This window comes from Chiloscyllium punctatum, chromosome 37 (assembly GCF_047496795.1).
Source record: "Chiloscyllium punctatum isolate Juve2018m chromosome 37, sChiPun1.3, whole genome shotgun sequence".
Taxonomy (NCBI): Eukaryota; Metazoa; Chordata; class Chondrichthyes; order Orectolobiformes; family Hemiscylliidae; genus Chiloscyllium; species Chiloscyllium punctatum.
The window spans coordinates 42,012,476-42,029,255 of record NC_092775.1 but is presented as its reverse complement, the minus strand read 5'-3'; the positions used below and the strand labels follow the sequence as shown (position 1 = coordinate 42,029,255).

General features: G+C 42.8%; 1 protein-coding gene across 4 annotated transcripts in view; it reads right to left on the bottom strand.

Annotated features, from left to right (window-relative positions):
• The window catches only part of LOC140463043 (uridine-cytidine kinase-like 1), a 137,323-nt gene that overhangs the window by 59,640 nt on the left and 60,903 nt on the right, over window positions 1-16,780 (bottom strand). For all 4 annotated transcript variants that reach the window (XM_072556665.1, XM_072556668.1, XM_072556667.1 and 1 more), the window contains exons 2-4: window positions 15,593-15,780; window positions 5,937-6,043; window positions 3,656-3,826 (exon numbers count right to left, since the gene is read on the bottom strand). In XM_072556665.1, the coding sequence (XP_072412766.1) occupies window positions 3,656-3,826; window positions 5,937-6,043; window positions 15,593-15,780 (466 nt within the window). The remainder of the gene's footprint in view (window positions 1-3,655; window positions 3,827-5,936; window positions 6,044-15,592; window positions 15,781-16,780) is intronic.

Genomic DNA, 16,780 nt, shown 5'->3' with positions numbered 1-16,780 from the left:
GGATAGCATTATAGCTGTGCAGAGAGAGGATATTCCCAGAAATACATCCAGAGAAGTTATTTGGGTGGTACTGAGAAATAAAAAAGGGATGATCACCTTATTGGGTTTGTATTATAGACCCCCTAATAGTCAGAGGGAAATTGAGAAACAAACTTGTAAGGAGATCTCAGCTATCTGTAAGAATAATAGGGTGGTTATGGTAGGGGATTTTAACTTTCAAAACATCGACTGGGACAGCCATAGTGTTAAAGGTTTAGTTGGAGATGAATTTCTTCAGTGCGTACAAGACAATTTTCTGATTCAGTATGTGGATGTACCTACTAGAGAAGGTGCAAAACTTGACCTACTCTTGGGAAATAAGGCAGGGCAGGTGACTGAGGTGACAGTGGGGGAGCACTTTGGGGCCAGCGACCATAATTCTATTCGTTTTAAAATAGTGACGGAAAAAGATAGACCAGATCTAAAAGTTGAAGTTCTAAATTGGAGAAAAGCCAATTTTGATGGTATTAGGCAAGAACTTTCAAAAGCTGATTGGAGGCAGATGTTCACAGGTAAAGGGACGGCTGGAAAATGGGAAGCCTTCAGAAATGAGATAACAAGAATCCAGATGAAGCATATTCCTGTCAGGGTGAAAGGAAGGGCTGGTCGATATAGGGAATGCTGGAAGACTGAAGAAATTGAGGGTTTGGTTTAGAAAAAGAAGGAAGCATATGTCAGGTATAAACAGGATAGATCGAGTGAATCCTTAGAAGAGTATAAAGGAACTAGGAATATACTTAGGAAGGAAATCAGGAGGACAAAAAGGGGACATAAGATAGCAAATAGAATTAAGGAGAATCCAAAGGGGTTTTACAAATATATTAAGGACAAAAGGGTAACTAGGGAGAGAATAGGGCCCCTCAAAGATCAGCAAGGCGGCCTTTGTGTGGAGCCATAGAAAATGGGGGAGATACTAAACGAGTATTTTGCATCAGTATTTACTGTGAAAAAGGATATGGAAGATATAGACTGTAGGGAAATAGATGGTGACATCTTGCAAAATGCCCAGATTACAGAGGAGGAAGTGCTGGATGTCTTGAAATGGTTAAAAGGTGGATAAATCCCCAGGACCTGATCAGGTGTACCCGAGAACTCTGTGGGAAGCTAGAGAAGTGATTGCTGGGCTTCTTGCTGAGATATTTGTATCATCGATAGTCACAGGTGAGGTGCGGGAAGACTGGAGGTTGGTAAATGTGGTGCCACTGTTTAAGAAGGGTGGTAAAGACAAGCCAGGGAACTACAGACCGGTGAGCCTGACCTTAGTGGTGGGAAAGTTGTTGGAGGGAATCCTGAGGGACAGGATGTACATGTATTTGGAAAGGCAAGGACTGATTAGGGATTGTCAACGTGGCTTTGTGCATAGGAAATCATGTCTCACAAACTTGATTGAGTTTTTTTGATGAAATAACAAAGAAGATTGATGAGGGCAGAGCAGTAGATGTGATCTATATGGACTTCAGTAAGGCGTTCGGCAAGGTTCCCCATGGGAGACTGATTAGCAAGGTTAGATCTCATGGAATACAGGGAGAACTAGCCATTTGGATACAGAACTGGCTCAAAGGTAGAAGACAGAGAGTAGTGAAGGGTTGTTTTTTAGACTGGAGGCCTGTGACCAGTGGAGTGCCACAAGGATCGGTGCTGGGTCCTCTACTTTTTGTCATTTACATAAATGATTTGGATGCAAACCTAAGAGGTACAGTTAGTAAGTTTGCAGGTGACACTAACATTGGAGGTGTAGTGGACAGCGAAGAGGGTTACCTCAGATTACAACAGGATCTGGACCAGATGGGCCAATGGGCTGAGAAGTCGCAGATGGAGATTAATTCAGATAAATGCGAGGTGCTGCATTTTGGGAAAGCAAATCTTAGCAGGACTTATACACTTAATGGTAAGATCCTAGGGAGTGTTGCTGAACAAAGAGACCTTGGAGTGCAAGTTCATAGCTCCTTGAAAGTGGAGTCGCAGGTAAATAGGATACTGAAGGCAGCATTTGGTATGCTTTCCTTTATTGGTCAGAGTATTGAGTACAGGAGTTAGGAGGTCATGTTGCGGCTGTACAGGACATTGGATAGGCCACTGTTGGAATGTTGCATGCAATTCTGGTCTCCTTCGTATCGGAAAGATGTTGTGAAACTTGAAAGGGTTCAGAAAAGATTTACAAGGATGTTGCCAGGGTTGGAGGATTTGAGCTATAGGAAGAGGCTGAACAGGCTGGAGCTGTTTTCCCTGGAGCGTCAGAGGCTGAGGGGTGACCTTATACAGGTTTACAAAATTGAGGGGCATGGATAGGATAAATAGACAAAGTCTTTTCCCTGGGGTCGGGGAGTCCAGAACTAGAGGGCATAGGTTTAGGGTGAGAGGGGAAAGATATAAAAGAGACCTAAGGGGAAACTTTTTCACACAGAGGGTGGTACGTGTATGGAATGAGCTGCCAGAGGAAGTGGTGGAGGCTGGTACAATTGCAACATTTAAGAGACATCTGGATGGGTATATGAATAGGAAGGGTTTGGAGGGATATGGGCCGGGTGCTGGCAGGTGGGACTAGATTAGGTTGGGACATCTGGTCGGCATGGACAGGCTGGACCGAAGGGTCTGTCTCCATGCTGTACATCTTTATGACTCTATGGAATTTCTGGTGAAATTCCAAGAACCACTGTATAAATGCTGAACATTTCTATCTGAAATTCCTCTCCTGTTTCAAGAGGTTTTACCCAATTTATTTTAAATGGGACAATAATTCTACTAAAAATAGTACAGATGGCAAGTTAGCCAAAGACTAACTTTAGCATTTTTATACTAATATTCCATTACAAAATTATTTCCTTCATTCTGTATAAATTAGTTTGTAATCAGCTTTTATTGTTACTAATTCTATTGTTATTTCAGATACAATGATAATGTAACTGAACTAAAATATTCTGATCTTATTCACATTTTAAAGGTAATTTTCAAAGTACCTGTTCACAATGAACAGAAGTTAAATTTTCATGTTAATTTTCTTCACTTTTTATAGTATACTTTTAGCATTACACAGAGTAAAACAAATAAATTCATTTTCTACTTCAACAAAAGGAGCATAATAATGAGATCCCAGAATAAGTTGTGAAGTGTTTTACAAAACAATCTTGTTATCTCGAAATGGTAATGATAGGGAAGTATATCCCAGAGTTCAAAATTGCAAAATACAGCTAAAAAAAATTGTGTTGCTGTTTTGTGTTTGCAACTTAACAGAATTGTGCATTTTAGATAAATTATATTAATGAAATCTTTTCAAATATTTATTCCACCGTCTTAAATTATATTACTACCACTGCCTCAACAGCCTCTTGTGGCAAAGAACATACAAATTATAAGTACCCTGTTTTTAAAAACTCAAGTATCCCATTGCTGGTAACATTCCAATGAATCATTTTCCATGGCTGTAATATTTTTCTTTAAGTGAACTACTAGAACATCATAAAAACTACTAATGTGGCCTAGCCAATATCTTATCTTTCTCTCTTAATACACATTTTGGGTTTTTTTTAATTATGACAAAAACAAACCTTAATTAGTCCTTAGCTTTCCTTATTCATTCCTTTATAGCAACCTCTGTTTCACTGTACATGGTGCTTACCCATTCTTTCTTTCTACTGTGTGATGTAAAGTCATATATAGGGATTGATACACTTTTTCCTTGTTTTAGTTTCCTCAGAGTGGACACAATGAGACTAAAGTCAAATGCATCTGGATGGTCAAAATTGTGTTCATTCTTGGCAGCTTGCTCCTGCTCCTGTTCAGTAAGTACCTACAGGGCAAAAAAAATAGTGAGAATTACACACCTGATAGCAATAGTAATATGAATAGATTGGTGTCAAAGTCACACAGTGTAAAAGTGATTTTCGTAATATTGTGCAAAAAGTTTAGATTTGTAGCCTACTGAATGGTGTTTTCTCGCACAGTATTATAATTTACGTTCTCAGTGCATGAAGCTCAATGCTAGGTGTACTACATTGTAAAACCTGCCCTTCCTGATTACTACTGCACTGCTAATGGATTCAGGGTCTAGATCAGAGTGGCACTGGAAAAGCACAGCAGGCCAGGCAGCATCCGAGGAGCAGGAAAATTGACGTTTCGGGCAAAAGCCTTTCACGAGGAATAGAGGCAAGAAGCCTCCAGGTTGGAAAGATAAATGGTGGGGGTGGGGCTGGGGAGAAGATAGCAAAGCATACAATAGATGAATGGGGGTGGGGATGGAGGTGATAAGTCAGAGGAGAGGGCGAAACGGATAGGTGGGAAGGGAGATTGGCAGGTAGAACAGGTCATGAGGACAGTGCTGAGCTGGAAGGTTGGAACTGGGGTAAGATGGGGGGAGGGGAAATGAGGAAACTGGTGGAGTCCACATTGATGTCCTAGGGTTGAAGTGTTCCGAGGTGGCAGATGAGGCATTATTCCTCCATGCGTCGAGTGGTGTGAGAGCGGCAGTGTAGGAGGCCCAGGACCTCCATGTCTTCGGTTGTGTGGGAGGAGGAGTTGAAATGTTGGGCCACAGGGCGGTGGGGTTGATTGGTGCGGGTGTCCCGAGATGTTCCCTAAAGCAGTCTGCTATAAGGCATCCAGTCTCCCCAATGTAAAGGAGACCGCATTGGGAGCAACGGATACAATAAATGACATTGGTGGGTGTGCAAGTGAAACTTTGATGGATGTGGAAAGCACCTTTGAGGCCTTGCATAGTGGTGAGGGAGGTGGTGTGGGTGCAGGTTTTGCAATTCCTGAGGTGGCAGGACGGGAGGGTGGTTTATTGGAGGGTGTGGACCTGACCAGGTAGTCACAGAGGGAATGGTCTTTGCAGAAAACACAAAGGGGCGGGGACGGAAATATATCTCTGGTGGTGGGGTCTGTTTGGAGGTGGCGGAAATGTTGTTGGATGATGTGGTTAATGCAAAGGTTGGTGGGTGGAAAGTGAGGACTGGGGGTGGGGGGGGGGGGGGGCGCTTCTGTCCTTGTCACGGTTGGAGGGCAGAGGTGCGGGATGTGGGTGAGATGCATTGGAGGGCATCTTCAACCACGTGGGAAGGGAAATTGTGATCTCTAAAGAAGGAGCACGATGCATATTAAATTCATTGATCCGTGGACGGAGGGGGATAAGGGGATAACGGTAAGGCCTTCGCTTAGGACTGATAGTTCATGCTCAGTGAGGGGAAGGTCTGGGGGGATAGTTAAAACTCAGCAGGGCTGGGAGCTAGGACCTGGTGTAGGTGTGGAGCTGGGAGTGGGGATGGAGCCTGTAACTGGAGTGGGCGTGGTGGTCGGGGGAATGGGAATGGAGTCATGAGCAGGGGTGATGTTCCTGTCAGGGTTCTGGGGGACGGGGATGGTGACAGTGGAATTTCTTGGGGTTGTGTCGGCAGAATGCAGGTGAGTGGTGTTGGTGGGGGCGGAAGTGGTGGTGAACATGGCAGTAGAGTGGGTGGAAGTCACTGAATGTGTGATGTCAGCGATGACGTGGGGGGGCAGAAGTGATGTCACGTGTGGTGCATGAGGAATCGTGAGGGGTGGAAGTGGCAGTGGAAATGGCCATGATGGGGGTGGAAGTGATGTCATCGTTCACCATGGATTCAGTCCAGAACGAAGCAGAACAAAGACTAAGTGTAGATGCCACTTAGAGAGGAAAAAGAACAACATTTCATTTCAATCTGAATTTAAATATTGCAAAGATTTTGAAGAAAAACAAATGCAAATGCACAATGAAACAGAATGATTTCTTCCTTCTCAGTGTTCTGTCGCAAGTCCATGGATTCCCCAAAAGATTGCTATTCTGCTGGTACACCACCTCCACATCCCCCACCTCCCCTCAGCAGCATGTCCAATAGCAAGAGGTAACAGAACTATTGTTTCAAAGTCGTAAATAAACTCACCTTGTAAAATGAGTCCATAGACAGAAGCACAACCCAGGGAACATCTAAAGCTTCTATTATCTTCCTGGCTACAGTAGTTTTCCCTGAAGCACTTCCACCACATAATCCTAAAGAAATGACATAATTATATGTGGCTGCTAGTTGTCTGGGGCAGTAATAAAAGACATTTTCTACTTCAAAAATATAAACATTTTAAATCTCAGTTGTTTGCAATTACCTCCCTGCTATTAACAGTTTCTATTCTTGAAGGATGGGCTGGTGACTTATTCTTAGGTTTCTGAAAATGCTATTTTAAGTTGCATTGCTAAAAGGTTAGTGGACATATCCTTGACCTTGGGTTGTCTCCTCAACCATTCCAGGGAACAGATTACTTTTGGTGATCACCTCTCCTACCAGCACCACTGAATTGAGCATTTGCCATCCACAAAATGTAATCAATCTGCATCCTATCACTGAATGGCAGTACACAGCATTGTATATAAAAATAGGAATTTTATTCTCAGCTAAGTTAAAAGGAGGGCAAAGTATTTGCAGGTACATTAAGAGCATCAGATTGGCATCCGGACATATGGACTGGGCACTAAGTATCTCTTCCACACATTGTTAACCATTTATCAGTTGACAAAACAATGTTCCAGGGGATTAGAAAGTAAACACTTCAGAGCCAGACTCTAATTGGCACTAATGACTAAGAGAAGCTATTTGCTTAAAGAAAAAAAAACATACTTGGGATGTCAGCATTGCTGGCTAAGACAGAAATTATTGTTCATTAACACTAAAATTAGAGGTGTAGTGGACAGCTAAGTTTACCACAAATTACAATGGGATCTTGATTAGATGGTCAAATGGGTTGAGGAGTGGCAGATGGAGTTTAATTTAGATAAATGTGAGGTACTGCATTTTGGAAAAGCAAATCAGTGCAGTATATATACACTTAATGGTAAGCTCCTGGGGAGTGTTGCTGAACAAAGAGACCTTGGAGTGCAGGTTCATAGTTCCTTGGAAGTAGAGTTGCAAGTAGATAGGATAGTGAAGGCAGCAATTGATATGATTTCCTTTATTGGTCAGAGTATTGAGTACTGGAGTTGGGAGGTCATGTTATAGAACATAGAAAAATACAGCGCAGTACAGGCCCTTTGGCCCTCAATGTTGCGCCGATCCAAGCCCACCTATCCTACACTAGCCCACTATCCTCCATATGCGTATCCAATGCCCGTTTAAATGCCCATAAAGAGGGAGAGTCCACCACTGCTACTGGCAGGGCATTCCATGAACTCACGACTCTCATGTTGCGGCTGGGTAGGCCATTTTTGGAATATTGTGTGCAATTCCGGTCTCTTACTTATCGGAAGGATAAGGAAACTTGAACGGGTTCAGAAAAGATTTACAAGGATATTGCCAAGGTTGGCGGATTTGAGCTATAGGGAGAGGTTGAATAGGCTGTGGCTGTTTTCCCTGGAGCATCAGAGACTGAGGGGTGATCTTATAGAGGTTTATAAAATAATGAAGGGCAGAGAAAGGATAAATAGACAAAATATTTTCCCTGGATTGGTATATGAATAGGAAGGGGTTAGAGAGATATGGACCAAGTGCTGGCAAATGGGACTTGATTAGATTAGGATATCTGGTTGGCATGGACAAGTTGGAACTAATGGTCTGTTTCTGTGCTGTACATCTCTATGATTCAATAATAACTAGCCTTGAGAAAGTGATAGCGAGTTGCTTTCTCCCAGGCTGGTAATAGCGGGAAAGTATAATGGTAATGCAATTGAAGGGATGATAATTAGTTTCTCTGTTGTTGGGCGATGGTCATTGCCTGAAACTTGTGTGGCACAAATGTTATTTGTGTTTATCAGCTTAAAAGTGAATGTTGGAGAAAGTGAGGACTCCAGAGGCTGGAGATCAGAGTTGAGAGAGTGTGCTCCTGGAAAAGCACAGTAGGCCAGGCAACATCTGAAAGAAGCAGGAAAATCGACATTTCGGGCATAAGCCCTTCATCTGGAAGACACCACACTCTCCAATGTAAATGTTGTCCAGGTGTTGCTGCAGTTGAATGTGGACTGCTTCAGTAACTGAAGATTTGCAAATGGTGCTGAACATTACACAATCATCATCAAAAGTTCCTACTTCTGGTCTTATGACAGAAGGAATATCATTGAAAAGGGAGCTAAAAGATATTTGGCCCTTGGGCCCTAATCTGAGGAAATCCTGTCGGGATGTCCTGGAACGGAGATGACGGACCTCCAAAAACCATAACCTTTGTGCCAGGTACACTTTGAATCAATAGTTAGCAACTCCTCCCCACCCTCCAATCCATAATCACCACCACTAAACTGTTTTGCCATCGAGGACATGGATATTTGAGAACTCACTTTTCCTGTTAAGTTGTTGAATTGAAATCTAATATTTATAACTGGATACAGGCAGGACTTCAGATTAGATTAGATTACCTACAGTATGGAAACAGGCCCTTTGACCCAACAGGTCCACACCGACCCTCCGAAGAATAACCCACCCAAACCCATTCCCCTACCCTATGTTTACCCCTGACTAATGCACCTAACACTATGGGCAATTTAGCATGGCCAACTCACGTGACCTGCACATCTGTGGATTGTGGGAGGAAACCGGAGCACCCGGAGGAAACCCACGCAGATATGGGGAGAATCAAACCTGGGTCCCTGGCGCTGTGAGGCAGCAGTGCTAACCAGATCTGTTGGATTGCTTAGCCCTGTCTATAGCATGCTGCTTGGAATGCAAATAGTCCTGTATTTTATCTTCGCCAGATTGACACCTCATTTGTGTGTATGTTTGGTGCAGATTCCAAGCACGCACTGCTGCACTAGTCAGTGAACTTGAATGGATCTCCCGATTTGATTGTAAAGTTAAAATTCTTCTTAAAACATTCATAGGAAGTGGGCATCGCTGGTTGAACCAGCATTTATTACCAATCCTGAAATGCCTTCTTGAATCATTACCATCTATTTGCTCTAGATAGACCCACAATACAGTTCCAGAATTTTGATCCAGTGACACTTGAGGAACAGCGATATATTTCCAAGTCAGGGTGTGCAACTTAGTGGGCAACTTGTAGGTGATGGTATTCCTGTGTATCTGCTGCTCTTGTCATATGAGTTGGAAGAGATCATGGGTTTGGAAGGGGCTAAGGATCCTCGGTGAATATCTACAGTGGGTCCTGTGGATAATACACACTGCTACAAATGAGCATCGAAGATAGAGGGAGTGAATGTTCATGGATGTGATGCAGTCATGTCAGCTGCTTTGTTCTGGCTGATATTAGGTTTTGAGTGTTGTTGGACCTGCACTCATCTAGACAAGTGGAGACGTTTTCATTACACTCCTGATTTGTGCTTTGTAGATGGCAGTCAGGCTTTGCAGAGTCAGGAGGAGAGTTGCTTGCTGCAAGATTCCTATCCTTTGACCTTTCCTTATAGGCACAGTATTTAAATAGTGAGTCCTGTTCTGCTTCTGGTCAATTGTAATCCCCTCAAGATATCAATAGTGGAGGATTCAGTAATGCAAATGCATTTGAATATCAAGGAAAGAGATTGGATTATCTTTTGTTGGAGATTATCATTCATGCCACACAAGTGCCAGGCAATGTTGCTTGCCACATGTTAGTTCAAACTGAGACATTGTTCCGATCTTGCAGTATTTTACATGGACTGCTTCAGTGTCTCAGAAGTTGAAAATGGTGTGGGACATCAGCTGCAAACATTCCCAATTCTGAACTCCATGATGGAGGGAAGGTCATTGATGAAGCAGCTGAATGTAGTTGGGCCTCTGCCATTACCAAAGAACTCCTGCAGAAAAGTCCTGAAGCTGAGATAACTGACCAGCATTAATTACAAATCAGCTTCCTTTGTGCAAGGTATGACTCTAATCAGTGGAGAGATTTCTCCTGATTTCCAATTACTCTAGTTTTGCTAAGGCTCCTTGATGCCACACTCAACCGAACATGGCCTTTATGTCAAGGAAAGTCACTTTAACCTTACCTTTGGAACTGGACTGTTTTTGTCCAATAGACAATAGATAATAGGTGCAGGAGTAGACCATTCTGCCCTTCGAGCCTGCACCACCATTCAATATGATCATGGTTGATCATCCTCAATCAGTATCCTGTTCCAGCCTTATCTCCATAACCCTTGATTCCACTATCCTTGAGAGCTCTATCCAACTCTTTCTTAAATGAATCCAGAGACTGGGCCTCCACTGCCCTCTGGGACAGAGCATTCCACACAGCCGCCACTCTCTGGGTGAAGAAGTTTCTCCTCATCTCTGTCCTAAATGGTCTACCCCGTATTTTTAAGCTGTGTCCTCTGGTTCGGCACTCACCCATCAGCAGAAACATGTTTCCTGCCTCCAGAGTGTCCAATCCTTTAATAATCTTCTATGTCTTAATCAGATCCCCTCTCACAGTCTTCTAAAATCAAGGGTATACAAGCCCAGTCGCTCCAGTCTTTCAGTGCAAGGTAGTCCCGCAATTCCAGGAATTGACCTCGTGAACCTACGCTGCACTCCCTCAATAGCCAGAATGTCTTTCCTCAAATTTGGAGACCAGAACTGCACACAATACTCCAGGTGTGGTCTCACCAGGACCCTGTACAGCTGCAGAAGAACCTCTTCGCTTCTATACTCAATCCCTCTTGTTATGAAGGCCAGCATGCTATTAGCCTTCTTCATTACCTGCTGTACCTGCATGCTTGCTTTCACTGACTGATGTACAAGAACACCCAGATCTCTCTGTTCTGCCCCTTTACCTAAATTGATTCTATTTAGGTAGTAATCTGCCTTCCTGTTCTTGCCACCAAAGTAGATAACCATGCATTTATCCACATTAAACTGCATCTGCCATGCATCTGACCACTCACCTAACCTGTCCAGGTCACCCTGTAATCTCCTAACATCCTCCTCACATTTCACCCTGCCACCCAGCTTAGTATCATCAGCAAATTTGCTAATGTTATTGCTAATACCATCTTCTATATCATTAATATATATTGTAAAAAGCTGCGGTCCCAGCACTGATCTCTGCGGTACCCCATTGGTCAATGCCTGCCATTCTGAAATGGAGCTGTTTATCACTACTCTTTGTTTCCTGTCAGCCAACCAACTTTCAATCCAAGTTAGTACTTTCCCCCCAATACCATGCGCCCTAATTTTGCTCACTAACCTCCTATGTGGGAATTTATCAAAAGCTTTCTGAAAGTTCAGGTACACTACATCTACTGTATCTCCCTCGTCCATCTTCAGAGTTACATCTTCAAAAATTTCCAGAAGATTAGTCAAGCATGATTTCCCCTTCATAAATCCATGCTGACTCTGACCTACCCTGTTGCTTCTATCTAGATGTGTCGTAATTTGAACCAAGGCTAGAAGGAGATCAGGAGCAGAATGGTCCCAGTGGAGGCAAACTAAGTGTCAATGAGAAGTTTATTGATAAGCAAGTGCTGCTTAGTAACACTGTTGATGACTACTTCCATAACTTTATTGAAGAAGAGAAGGCTGATGGCATGGTAATCGGGTGGGTTGGTGGGATGGGATGGTCCTGCTTTTTGTCTATAGGGCATAGCTGGCAAACAATTTTCCACATCACTGGATAGATACAAGTGTTGTGCTGTAGTGGAACACTTGGCCATGATAGTGGCTCAAGTCTTTAGCTCTATTGCCAGTGTGTTGACAGGGCTCATGACCTTTGTAGTATCAAGTGCCTTCAGCCATTTCTTGATATCATGTGGAGAGAATTGAATTAGCTGAAGGCCAGCATCCATAGCACTGGGGACCTCTGGAGGTGACTGAGACAGTTCACCATTCAGTGGGAGGTGATGGAGTAGCAGAAATATCACTGGACTTGTGATCCAGAGGTCACGGAGTAATGCTCTGGGGACATGGGTTCAAATCCTAGCATGGCAAAGAAAAACAAAAGTCTGGATCTGAAACTGTCCTCATAGTGACTATGTTATTATCATCAACTGTTGTAAATAACCTACCGCAGTTACTAATGTCATTTAGGGAAGGAAATCTGCTATTCTTATCTGATCTGGCCTATATGTGACTACAGACTACAGCAATGTGGTTGACTCAACTCTCTAAAATGGTCTTAGCAAGCCACTCAAGTCAAGTACGTTAGAGATGGGTAACAGATGCTTGATTTGCCAAAGCTCAAGAGAATTTTTTTTAAAAAGCAATCGGGTTTCATGGGATCTGGACTCAATGCTGAGGCCTGGCAAAGCAACTCATTCCCAACAGTATACATTGCTATGGATCTGGAAACACATGAAGATCAGTTAAGCTGCCATGGTCGAATCAGAACATGAGGTGTTCTGGATTACTAATCCAGTGGCATTATTACTATTCTACCACCTGCTTATTGACAAGGACGACTTATTCCCTTTTGTGAATGTCTACACTTGCTAATCCTTACTGATTTTTCTATACCTTCCTGTCACATTATTGTCGGAACTTGGAGATTCAGTGTGTTAATGCTGGGAATGTCATGGGATAATAGTTAGAGTCTCTTTTGTTGGAGATGGTCATTGCCTGGTACTTGTGTGACACAGATTCTACTTGCCACTCTTCAGTCCAAGCCTGTATGTTGTTCAATTCTTGCTGCATAAGGACACTGATTGCTTCAGAATCTGCAAAGTTGCAAATTGTGCAGAACGTGGTACAATCATCAAATTTCTGACCTTACGATGGAGGGAACGCAATCAAGGACACATGAAGCAAGGGAAGGCAGTGGCAAAGTGGTAATTTCACTAGATGTGTAATCCAGAGACCTAGGTTAATGTTCTGGGGCAGTAGTGCCCTTTAGGCATTAAAACTGCTATTCTTACCTACATTGTACGTGACTCCAGACCCACAGCAACGTGGTTGACTCTTCACTGCCCTCTGGACGATTACTGATGGGCAATGAATCCTGACCTTGCCAGTGACCCCACAATACATGAAAACTAGGATCTGCAATGATGCCCTGGAACGGAGATGATTGACCTCCAACAGCCATAAATCCCCAGGGTCAAGGCCACCACTGTTGGTTGATCTGCCTCACAGTTGGGACAAGATATACCCAGTGATGATGATGACGATGATGATGATGATGGTGCCTGGGACATTGGCAGGCTGTTGCTGGGTTAGAGTGTGCACTAGCCCTCCCACTTATGGCACTAGTGCCAGATGTTAGTAGAGAGGACTTTGCCAAGTTGACAGGGCAGCATGTTGTGTCTAATGCCTGGATCATTGCCGAGTGGTCTTCTAGTTTTATTTCTTTGATATTTCTGCAGAGATTTAATACAATGCATTGGCTTGTTAGGCCATTTCAGCAGTTACTTGGCTGCAGTTTGGAGTTACATGTAAGCCAGACAGTAAAAAGCATGGCAGGTTTCCTTGCCTAATGAACATTGAGTGAACTAGATGGGTTACTCTGTATTTATGAACACTATTTGTTTGATCTTGGATCAAATTAAGTCTAGATCAATCATTCATTGCTTTTAAGATGGCAAATTCCTGCTTGAAAGTGCTATAATTTACCATCTGTCTATTTTCCAAATTAAGCAAACTACAAATGAGCTGCAATAAATGATTTAAATTGATGTCTGGTGGAAGTGTTTGGTGCTGGAATAGCTTTGTGCCTTGGAGGCAGTATTGTAGAAAAAAATACTCAGAAAACAACTGACCCCTGCTTTAGTGTCCTCTTGTGGCATGGTGGTAGTGTCTTTAAGCCTGAACCAAAGGGCCTGGGTTCAAGTCCCACCTGCTCAAGAGACATTTCATAACATCTCTGACCAGATTGATTAGGAAAATAGGTGAATAATTTTAATTTAAAGAAACTTGGTGTCTTGGGGCTCATTATGAGACAAGAATTATTCCTAGCATGTTCTTTTTGGAAAGATTTGATAGTTGTATCATGACATTATTAGTGAATATTAATGATATTCAATATTCCTTGTCATTTCAACCTACCAGTTAACCACTACATCCATTATCCATCCCACACAATGGGCAGCATAAAACCAAGGTGATTGGGATCTCGCCTGTTGGTTGGAAAGCCAGACTTGCATCACTTTTTGGGGATGCTCCATGGTGTTAAGTGTCTATCAACAATTTAAATGGTCAGTGTCAGGGGTAGCATGGTGGTTCAGTGGTTAGCATTGCCTCCTCGCAGCACAAGGGACTAATTTCAGACTCCAGCAACTGTCTGTGTGGAGTTTACACATTCGCTCCACGTCTGCATGGGTTTCTTCCGGGTGCTTTAGTTACCTCTCACAAAACAACGAGGTGCAGGTTAGGTGAATTGGCCAAGCTACATTGCCCATAGTGTTCAGGGACGTGTAGGCTAGGTGCATTATTCAGGGATAAATATAGGACAATAGGATAGGGGAATGAGTCTGGGTGGGTTACTCCTCAGAGGGTCAGAGTGGACTTGTTGGGCTGAAGGGCCTGTTTCCACACTGTAGGGATTATGTGATTTTGAGGCTCTCCCCAGGGTCAAAGAACCCTTAGGCTAAACAGATACTCCCTGAGAGCTGCTGGTCAATTAAGAGGCCAGTGGTTCACACCTGTAGCCAGTTTCATGCAAATACTAGCAGCTCCTGGCAAAGCATCCATTTGAATTTCAGGATTGGCGGGTGAGAACAGGACGGGTGTTATATGGGAAGGAAATTAAGGTGGTAAGAGTGGTCATTAGAAGGAAAGATTGGCTCTTAGCAGGCACTATCCTTCCGATTACCCCCAATCTAGAATGGAGTATTTTTAACCTTTGACCCCAACCCTGAACCTGCAGGAAACCCAACAAAGACAATTGGCCATGTGGTGATTGCTCTACATGCCACTGGCTGAATGCAAGGAGTGACAGGATCAGGTCCTTAAAATGGGCATTGCACACCTAAAGGCCTCAATTAATGTTGGAGGCACAAAGGCTGTTCATGAAGCTTCTTGCCCAAAATTAATTGGGGCAAAGGTGAGAAGGCACAAGGGTACCTACCCCAATACCTTTGAGCCCACTTAGATGCCACCTCCTTCCAAACTTGCCTTAAATGTAACTGATGTTCCAAATGAAAAAGGCTTCAGTATCAGTGAGGCCTTTGAGATGAGATAGAAAACGTGTATAATCCTACTGAATGCAGGGCAGGCTCAAGGGACGTTATGGCATAATTCTCCTATTTCTTTAGATCTTGCAGTGTAGGCTCATACGCTGTGAGTGGCCAACAGGAATCTGAACCATCCTGATTCTCCAGTTTAAAAATGAAAACGTAGTAAAATAAGTATGTTCAATCGTGACATCCAAAGCACATTTTGAAATTACTTCTGAAATGAGTTATGCATCAAATAAAAGAGGAGGCTGTGAGAACTGCCCCAGAACTGCAGTACACAGAAGCAAGAACAGAAACTTGCTGGAGAGACTCAGCAAACCCTGCCAGAATAGTCCTGCCAGACCTGCTGAGGTTCTGCAGCAAGTTCTGTCCATAACTGCAGTTCTTTAAGTTTAAAACTGACAATTACTATATGGGACAAAAGCATAAGAACCAATTAGGAAGTTTAGTCTTAATAAAACAAATGGCAATATTTGCAAAAAGGTTTTCAACCAGAAATTTTGAAAGATTTAAATCACAATTCTGTAATTGTGCATTCCTTACCAATGACAAATGCTTCTTTGCACTGTGTTCCATGTTCGTTGTACCAAGGAGGTCGCCCTGCAGTGTAAATTGTTCGTGTGCTTGTTCTTAAAAGTGGTGGCTCAGATTTGCACTGGCTAGTTGTTCGCTTTCGTGATGACAACGAAGGGTTTACAGAGGGTAATAATCTGTCCAGTGCCTTTTCACTGCTACAAAAAAAAGGAACAGCATTGTGATAGCTATTCCCATAGTTAATACAAATACATTCTTTCCTCCCCAAATCCAGAAACATCAAATGGCTAGTGGGTTTATTGAAGTTCATCTATCCTCTAGTACTCCAACTTGTTCATTAAACCTCAATGTCAAATTGCTTCTGCCAGTTAAACAACTTTGGGGTGAATTTTCCCCAGGCAGGTGAGACCAAGAGCTGAGTTTCCAGAATGCATCACTGGTGAAAATGTGATTTGCTATGCTGTAAATTTTATGATTTTGTTAGATTGAACACTGGCTCAGCTTAGGGGCATTCATCTTAATATTGTTTAAGATGCTTGCCATGGTAGCACAAGGAGGTCAGGAACAGAATATAGAGATTGAAATAAAAAGGTAGATTATGCTTACAACTGTTTGCTATATATTACCGCCCAGTGTATAGGAGGTGAAGGAATAAAACTGTAAAGAAGTGTAAATAAAAATCAAAATAATTGAGATTACTGACAAACCTTCAGCTCCAGAGTCTGAAGAAAAAGCATCATGTGATCCAGTCTTACTCAATCAAAATCAAAGCAAAATTTTACAGCCCCCACCAATAGGTATGCAGGTGATGGCTTAGAATATTCTGTCAGTGTCCTTCCTATCACTAAACTTTGTAGCAATGTTTGGGGACAGTTGGAAGAGCCTAAAGTCCATCTACTCATTCCCCAGTTGAGGCCTTTAACTTTTTGTTTTAAGTCATTCACAGGATATAGGCATTACTGGATGGACCAGTATGTTTTGCCCATATTTAGGGCAGTTAAGAGTCAACCCCACTGCTATGGATCTGAAGTCACATGTAGGCAGACCAGGTAAGGACAATTGTTCATATTAGTGAAACAGACAGGTTTTGCTGACAATCGATCACTATTTCATGGTCATCGTTAAACTTTTAATTCCAGATTTCTATTCAATCTAAATTCCTTCATCTTTCAAACTCGGGTCCCCAGAGCATTAACT